The 8943-nt window shown below is 37.8% G+C and overlaps 2 protein-coding genes across 4 annotated transcripts in view; both read right to left on the bottom strand.

Annotated features, from left to right (window-relative positions):
- Positions 1 to 558: 558 nt before the first annotated feature.
- LOC149949112 (uncharacterized) overlaps positions 559 to 8943 on the bottom strand; it is a 300220-nt gene continuing 291835 nt past the window's right edge. Inside the window, exon 3 of the transcript XR_016479801.1 lies at positions 559 to 675. The gene's annotated coding sequence lies outside the window, so the exon portion shown is untranslated. The remainder of the gene's footprint in view (positions 676 to 8943) is intronic.
- Positions 559 to 8943, bottom strand: part of LOC149949114 (uncharacterized) — a 256112-nt gene continuing 247727 nt past the window's right edge. Inside the window, exons 1-3 of one of the 3 annotated variants that reach the window (XM_090167675.1) lie at positions 3076 to 3228; positions 1952 to 2323; positions 559 to 1867 (exon numbers count right to left, since the gene is read on the bottom strand). In XM_090167675.1, the coding sequence (XP_090023801.1) occupies positions 873 to 1867; positions 1952 to 2237 (1281 nt within the window). In that variant the 5' untranslated portion in view covers positions 2238 to 2323; positions 3076 to 3228 and the 3' untranslated portion in view covers positions 559 to 872. Of the gene's footprint in view, positions 2324 to 3075; positions 3229 to 8943 lie in introns of those variants that run through there. The other 2 variants (XM_090167673.1, XM_090167674.1) reach the window with 2 other exon arrangements.

The raw sequence follows: 8943 nt of genomic DNA, 5'->3' as shown, positions 1-8943 counted from the left end.
TTTGATTTTCTTTTATCTTATGTATATGCACAAGTGCGCGCCGGTGTTTTACATTTGTCATAAAATGAAATTAGACATTTTAAGTGCACGGTGCGAAATGCAATATTTTTTGACTAAATCGTCAAAGGTTGGTGCAGTGAAGATGTTTGTTTACCCATAACATATTCAAACGAAAAACGTTTGTTTACAGACATCTTACCACAAGGACGCAGTTAGATCAGTTAAAATACCAATTTTTTTAATTTGTTGTAACCAGTAAACCACAAAAGGACGTTTTCAATTTCAAATTACACTAAAATAAGTGAATTTTAACTAAAGATATCAGAACGATCGTAAACATTTTGTGAAAAAGAACGGTGTTTTATTTATTTAAATAAACATAAAATGAATACCACGTCCCTTTTAAGTATATAGAAAACTTAATATGAACAATTGTCAATAGGTTAACTAAGAAACAATCGATGAATTCTATAAAAGAATAAAAATTTCATACTATCGCCGTATTAGAAGCAAGAACCGATATTGGAAATTGAAATATGCAAAAAAAAACGAAAACTATTAGACCTATGAACAAAAACATTTATTAAAAATTAATACGACAAACGCAAGTAAACAGTACACACATCTTTATTGCACATTTTGCAATAAAATAACCCCCAATGCTTCTAGGCCCTGCTGCAAAATTATTAAGAAGTATTATTAAGATTGAATAACTTATAATTAACCGTTATTTGGCATAAATCGTGAGTTCATTGAAATACCAAGAAAATTTGAATCGAAATAATACGAAAACATCAACTACAAGATACAATTCAAGGACGAAATAAACTTAAAATGCTTCTCCATTTTTTCGTATAGCAACAACTTGAAGCTCATAAGTTATTGATTTCCATCTTAATTTCTAAACTTTCGTCTTCGTCGTGGAATTCTGTCTTAATGAAGTTGCTATGGCAATTTGAGACAACGTCGTTACGTTCTGGCAGATCCAAATATTCTCGGTTCACGATTGACGGAATGGATATTGTGAAGTCCACAGTTTCTGCTTTGATGCGCCTGATATCGAATTTAACGTCGGTGACAGTTTCAACTTTGGCAACAGCGCAAGGGTCGGGCTTTTCGGTGAAAGCTTTGATTTCTTTAATAGTCCATCGACGTAATCGTACCGAGCAACTCTTGACTCCTTCTTCGGGACACGGAAAGCTAAATATATCTGCTTGAGGCAGTGTTTGAGATAGACAATCTTGGGTGGGGCTGATGGCGGAAATAAGATCGGTTTCACTTAGTTTCCTGGGAGTAGAAGAATTTTGATTGTCAACTTTGACGGGCGCTTTCGTAGTGGAAGTCTCACTGCAATTTCGCACCTTGTCCTGGTTATGTCGTAACCTTTCATGGCGGATTAAATCCGATTTCAGCCTGCACCAGTAGTCGCATTCCGAACATCTATATGGTTGCTCACTTAAATGTGTTATTTTATGGTTCGATATATTAGTTGTCGATGTGGGTATGAAGGTATATTGATCGTTTTTATACAGTTTCCCACTCATGTGTGTTCTTTTGTGTGAAATCAGTGCGCCTGATTGGGTAGCTGAATAACTACATTCATCGCATTTGTAAGGTTTCTCGCCCGTGTGTGTTCTTTCGTGAAGAAGCAGAGTTCCTTTATATGCTGCTGAATAACTACAATGATCGCATTTGTAGGGTTTCTCACCCGTGTGTGTTCTTTTGTGTGAAATCAGTGTGCTTGAGTGGGTAGTTGAAAACCTACATTGATCGCATTTGTAAGGTTTCTCGCCCGTGTGTGTTCTTTTGTGTGAAATCAGTGTGCTTGATTGGGTAGCAGAATAACCACACTGATCGCATTTGTAGGGTTTCTCACCCGTGTGTGTTTTTATGTGTTGAATAAAATGGTCTTTTCTGGAAGAGGAATAACTACACTGATCGCATTTGTGAGGTTTCTCACCCGTGTGTTTTTTTCTGTGCACATTCAGATTTCCTTTATGCGCTGTTGAATAACTACAATGATCGCAATTGTAGGGTTTCTCACCCGTGTGTTTTCTTTTGTGTGAAATCAGTGAGCCTGAGTGGATAGATGAAAAACTACACTGATCGCATTTGTAGGGTTTCTCACCCGTGTGTTTTTTTCTGTGCACATTCAGATTTCCCCTCGATGCAGTTGAATAACTACAAAGATCGCATTTGTAGGGTTTCGTTATCTTCTTAGTTATCAGTTCTGACATTTTGTTTATTTACGTTTTCAAACTTTAATTTCTTCTCTTGTCAAGTTTTCAGTTAATCACTTCTTTCAGAAACAAATTTAGCACACCTATATAATTAAAGGTTAAAAGTTGTTACTGAAGGTAAATTTTATACTCTTGAGTTTATATGTCACTAACGAGAAAACATAATTTTGTCAAATTTCCACAGCAGTTTTATCAGTATCTTAAGTTCTAAAACCTTTTTAGCCGCAGAAAAACGACTGACAATTGATCAATTTTTTTTGTCTACTTACGCTGATGATTTTTAACGGGGAAAATTACTATAAGAGATAAAATGGGCATATAACTGTTAACTCATGTTTCTTTAGTTTAGTCCAACATCCTTTTTTTTCTTTGCGTTCCCTACCGTAGCCAAAAATGTACGTTTCCGAATTTTCGTTCTGGCAGATTGACGCTGGTATGCGAACCGTTGTTTGAGAAATATATCAATCACAGGATGATTCCGCATAAGCAGGTTGCAGCTTCCCGGTCAATATACAAATAATATAAAATAAAAAAAGCAACGCTTTGGGGAAAGCTTAGCTTTATTAAAATAAATTATTAATCTTATGTTTAGTATTTGAAGTATGCTAATGTGTAAAATACGGATATTGGGACTAATTATGCTTTCTCTTAGTATAAGACTAAATTAATGAATTTACATTTTTTCTTAGTCCTACTGTATTACAAAATATAAGCATTTTCCAGGATATGATAAGATTTAAAAACTATACTTAGGTTTTAGCTCAAAGTTCTCAAGGAATAAATTAAAACGAAAACTAACATAGTCCAGGATAAAACAATATAAAATATAAATTACTTGTAAATTTCTGCTGTAGTAATGAACACTTGTTAAAATAAATAACAAAAGAGACTTCTGGCGAACGCTAAAACTTGAAATGTGGCGATAGACTAGATATGCGACATCGAGAAGTGTTGCCCGATCATAAAAATTAATAGCAAAGTAATGAGGAAGAAAAATGCATAGTAATCGCATAGAAATCGGATAACAAACTAGAACGCTTAATCGAATGGCTGACAAGGCACCGATTAGATTTTTGGCTAAAACGACAGTATCGCCATCTGCGCTGCGCGCACGAAGCTTATTTTATCTAGTGATCAGGTCTACTTTGTGAATAACGTAGGCACTGACGCAAATAACCTTTTACAGATGTTGTTGATTCATTAGTGGTCTTTTCCAATTTCTTTAACGGTTTTAACTGTAAGAACAAAGCGAGAGAAGGCTGCCACTTTATAGGACCAGAATGTGGTTTTCGGATTCATATTGTTCGAAAGGTAAATACAACATTTCTTTGTTATTTTACGAGATGATAGATTATCTTTTGAGTAATTGTTGCAACTTATCTTTATTTTAAAAAAAATAGTTAACCGTATTTAGGGCTAGTTTGGAAGGCTTAGGCTTAGCCTTGCTATCTGATTCTGTCACTCTTGAGTCTTGTAAGCTAATGCTATGCAATTATATGTTACCTAGCTAGCTGATATCCAAAAGTAAAATTTTTCTTCACTGTTTGTATGGGAATTTTACATTGGTCGCATAGGCCTCACTATTTTATAATACTTTGTATTACCCCTTCCGCCCCGCGCCTATATCGATTATTATTTACGATACGTTGCAGTGCGTTAGTGATAATAAGTAAAAGAAAGATGATGATAACGGACAGTAATTAGGATACTCAATGAAACTCTCGATTGAAATGTCTTTATTAGGATACTCAATGAAACTCTCGATTGAAATGTCTTGAAAAAAATAATAATAATACACAATATAAACGATAAGGTTAAAAATGGGATCTCTTCTTACTTAAATCTGGCGTATCCTCGGGATACCTGGCAGCCATGAGAATGGTTATACACTTAAAATGGGGGCGATTAAATAAAATAGAGAAATAACTTGCGTTAGGCGCTTAAATTTAATATTATACTACTATTTATCGGGGAGAGCTCAAAATTATACTAACGTGGTGGTGCAAAAAAAATCTGTTAAGATACTTTTGGGGTTGGGGGTTTGGCTTTTATACTGGTTGGAATAAAGGGGTATTGTTCGGGACTCTCGACACGGGGCTTTTCTCGTTATTTTCGTTCTCGGGACAGGATATTGGCAGAACACTCTAACTTGGTATTGAAGGAATTATTGGGGAGTATTGATTTAACAGGATTTTAGGGGATTAGCGTATAGTCCTAAACGTAGTTTTTTCGTCTTAGGGGATAGTGAGGGGAGGTTTTTCAAGGAAATTTTCAACGTTACGGTTTTCGCTGTCAGGGGATGTTGTCTTCTCTTCGCTGGCTCTGTTTCTTGATGTCTCGAATATCGGGTTACTGCAAAGCGACGTGGACAACTTTATTTCTTTGTGGCTGCTCTTCGATTTACGGGTTTCCGGGTGACGGGAGCTTCCAGGTTACGGAGTTCCGGATTACGCAAGACACACGCGGGTTTATAAAGGAGCGAGAAAATCCAAAGAAGCTTGTGCATGAAGCCGAAAGCTGATCGACGCTATCGGAAAAAGCTTTCGGAATCTGCCTCTGCGCAGTAAGCTATTGTTTACAAAAGCGCTTGTCGTGCTGAGCACGTTGCTCAACTTGACGTGATCACGTGGTTGGTTTAGTGTTAATGGCGGCTACGAAAGAAAGTTAAAATATTGTCGTGCTGAATGCAATTTTTTTATTATGGCTTCAAAAACGAAAATTGCTAATTTTAAAAAAGATAAATAAATTAAATAAAAAAATTAAAGAAATCCACGTAGGTCATAGAAAGGGTTGCCTTATTATTGGTTAAATACGACCACGTGATTTCAAACGAGAGCCGAGACTTCTGAAAAACACGCGAGAATATCAAACGGAGTTTGATGCCGCCAGCGTCGGAATTCGGCGTAAGCTGTCTGCTACAGCAAGTAGGAAATCGGCTCTCGCTTCTTTGTAAACGCTTACGCGAGAGCCGGCGCCGACGAAAAAGTTTCAGATTCTACAAACAGCTTCGGCTTTTCGCTCGCTTATAAACCCGCCTTAAGTGTAACCCAGGAATGTCCTTTGCCAGTGGGATGATACTTCGACGACTTTTGGATTGGAGGGGTGCCTTTGGTTGACTCGATCTGCTGATAGTTTTTCCACACCGGGGAAAATGTTCTTGGATTTAGGGATTCATTTCAAATTAAACGCGATGGGCCTTTCGCCTCTTTTGGGTTGTGCATTATGCATTTTTTATTGGGACATCGGGGACTACGTTCTTGGGATATCGCGGCCTAAGCCCGGACTGGTTTGGGGATCTCTTCTAGTTCCGCTTATGTTTCGGAACTCTTCCTGTTAGAATCTCTTCCTGTTTCTTTTGCGTTCTCTGGTTTTGTTGTTCTTCCGTCTAGAGGGGGTGGAAAAGTCGGGTGTCGGAAGTGTAGGCTTGGTACTGGATTTTACTTGCAGTTATGGTTTCTCGGGGTTTGGAAGGCGTGGTTATTATATCGGAGGGGTCTCTGTTTCTACCCCTTTTGGATGACTTTCGTCCTTGGCTACTAAATTTGAGGGATTTTTCCAGAGCCGAATATGACCTTTCACACTGTAAGGCAGGGGTGAGGTCGGCCGCTACATAGTTTGCATGGAAAAAGGGGGGAAAGTTCGGACGCTCTTTCCTGTTCGAACTGTCGACTCATGGTGCAATTTGACCTTCTGGGTGGATTTTCTATTTTTCTGGGCGCCGGATTGTCTATCTTGGAGAAAGTAACACTAAGGTGGGACAATGAATAGAATAGATTCGCTAAATTACGGGTTTAAAATAAACTTTTCCGTTTATGGGGTTTTTTAATTTAATTTTAATATTTAGAAATTTAAAATTATATCTATCTTCTGGGATTTATCTGGGGCTTTCTAACCATACCACATATGACATACCAAGTATCGTAGGGGCTAATTAAGTGTATTAAAGGATTTTTAATCAATTGGGGATTTTTGATTAAACTTAATGTACACTACGGGAATTTTATAAAATATAAGAGTATGGGGCACACAAAACGAAAAACAGTCTTATTTCCATAAACATTCATAAATGGGATACATAACACAACAAAAAACATAGACTTAACATTTAAAAAACGAAACAATTTAATATTTATGATTATGATTTTATAGGTTTTATTTTAACTAGGGGTTTTAATTTGTTTATTTTATTTAAATTTGATAAACATTTAATTATGTTTATAGGGGCTTAATGGTAACTAACTTTATTTTTGAATTTTCTTGTTGGCTTACTTATGGTTATTTACGTTTATTATTACTAGGAGAGATCGATTTGTTTCATTTTTATCCCGTTATGCGGGGTTTCAGTTTTTATTAGAGAGAAAAAAAAAGATTAATTGGATAATACAAAAAAAAAACACTTCACACTAATAATTTTTCATCCTCGATTGAGGGCATTTTAATTAAGGAAATATATAAAAAAAAGGACACAACAAAAAAAAACTTCTCGCCATATGGCGCCACAGGGGGTAACATTAGTTTATAGTAAGTTTTCAGTTAGTTTTCTGTTAAAATTAGATGTACTTTTGTTTAGAGAAACTGTCTTTTCTATAGGGTTATATAAATATATTAACCAAGTATATTCTTGCTACATTTAGCGTTGAAATTTTGCTCAGATCATTAACACCAAACCATTAGGCTCAAGTCAACATGCACACTAGAGACAAAAAAACTAAAAGACTCTTGACTAATTGGTTTCTCTTAAGATTCTCAATAGGATCAGCGGGGGGAAATAAAATAAACAATATACACTAAACTCTGACAACTACAATTAAAATGAAACACTACAATTATGGCTGACTACAGTTAATTCTAAAAACTCCAAAACTTAACAAAAATACTACAGTGAGGGGAAAAACTCGAATGGCAAAATTTATTCTTAACAGGACAACGATACAAAGTGGATATGAGCTCTCGAACTCGGGGGGTCTATTTTAACCCTTCCTCGGACAATAGCGAGGGGTAGCACCTTTCTTAGAAATTTTCTCTCTACGTTTAAACAGTTATTTCAGACTTGACCCTGGGTATTCTACGGGGGGGGGGGGGGGGAATGAAATTTGGTACTTATCACTAGATTTTCTTCGTGGCTGCTCTTCGTTTACGGGATTCCAGGCTAAACTTCTGGGTTATGACTTCCGGATTACGCAAGACACACGCACACGCGTTTTCTTGAAGGGGCTCGATTGGGGATTTCTTGTTTCGCGATGACAGTTCCAAACTGTCCGTTCGTCTCGATTACGGTATGGGAGTCCGGATGACGACGACGAACTTCTTACAAGCGGCGTAGGTACTTCGGGTTTCGATCTAGAACTTCTGGTTAGGCGAGGGATCGGATCTCATATCGTCGGATGCTGACTCTCGGGATCATCGGAAGATCGGTGATCATTAATTCGTTCGAGGGGACTCATGAAACGGCTCTGGTTGACTATTCGGAGATTCAGTTCCATCAGTGGTGGCTTGTGGGGACTGATGTGCAAGACCGCGCATGGATTTAGCGGACGGTCATTCCGGACTTGGGCTCCGGAAGTTCATCTGGTCTGTCGAGAGAAATCAACTTCTTCCGTCTTATTGAGAATCCAATATTCTGTCCTTTTGGGGCTCTGTCTCCTGGTTTTGTTCCGATTATTGGGGGGCGGAGTTGAAACAAAAAGCAACTGGTGACCTCCCATTTTACCTAGGTCATTGGTGTATTTAAGACTCGTGTCTAGTCATGCGGTGGTGACGTTGTCCGATTTACGAAAGGTCGGCTGGGGTTGCGGGGGGGGGGGGGGGGGAGAATGCTAGAGAGTCTCGAGGTTCCTGATTTTCTGTCTCCAAGCGGAAACGTCCGGGCGCCCTCTTGACCCTGTGGCGACGGCCTTGGAAAACGAGCGCTTTTTCTTGGGTTATCACTACCTGGTAGTGGGTCAGAGGCTCGCGAACATGATAAGTTTTACATGGGATCGCTGTTAGCTGAGGGGACACTATCGGTCTAGTTCAGAAAGTTTTAGGAAAAACCTGGGCGGGGAAAGTTTGCGGAATGTACTGCACCATGGTCTTGTGACCGAGAGAAAACACTTTAATTATCGAGGGATTAATTTTAGCTTTGCTGAAGGCATTGATTTAGTTTATAATTTATTTTAAGAGAACGGGTTAATTTTAATTATTTCTAACTCACGGGGGTATTTTTTATGTATTAGATCTTAAAATTATACGACGTTTGGTATATGGTACGTTACGAGGGGTCAAGAATATTCATTAAAATTGATTAAATTAATACTAAACAATATGTTCAAGACCAGATTGGTCTGACTCGGGGGGTTTTGAGAATCGGTAGTCAGAGTGCGGGGAAAAATGTAATTACAAAAGTAAATAACACACAGAAAAAATAAGTATACGGGGGAAAATGAACCTGAAGGGTTACAAGATAGTATGGGTCGCATAGGATGATAATTGAACTGATGTAGTAGACCAAAAAGAGAGTTCAGGTACGTCCGGTGCATAAAGAATATGTATTGGCTGAGATTCTAACCCTCTGTTCTCGTACTTTGTTGTGAAGTTAGTCCACATTGACTTTTCTTGATACTGTTGCACATAGACGATGACTGTGTCTTACGTTGTGTAATCAAAAAGCAGATGAACTTAAGAAATAAAATATGTGATAGTATAGACTCTTAGGTAAACAATA

The sequence above is a fragment of the Leiobunum rupestre genome, chromosome 3 (assembly GCF_980474605.1).
Source record: "Leiobunum rupestre chromosome 3, qqLeiRupe1.1.hap1, whole genome shotgun sequence".
NCBI lineage: Eukaryota > Metazoa > Arthropoda > Arachnida > Opiliones > Sclerosomatidae > Leiobunum > Leiobunum rupestre.
This window is presented reverse-complemented; position numbering and strand designations above follow the sequence as displayed.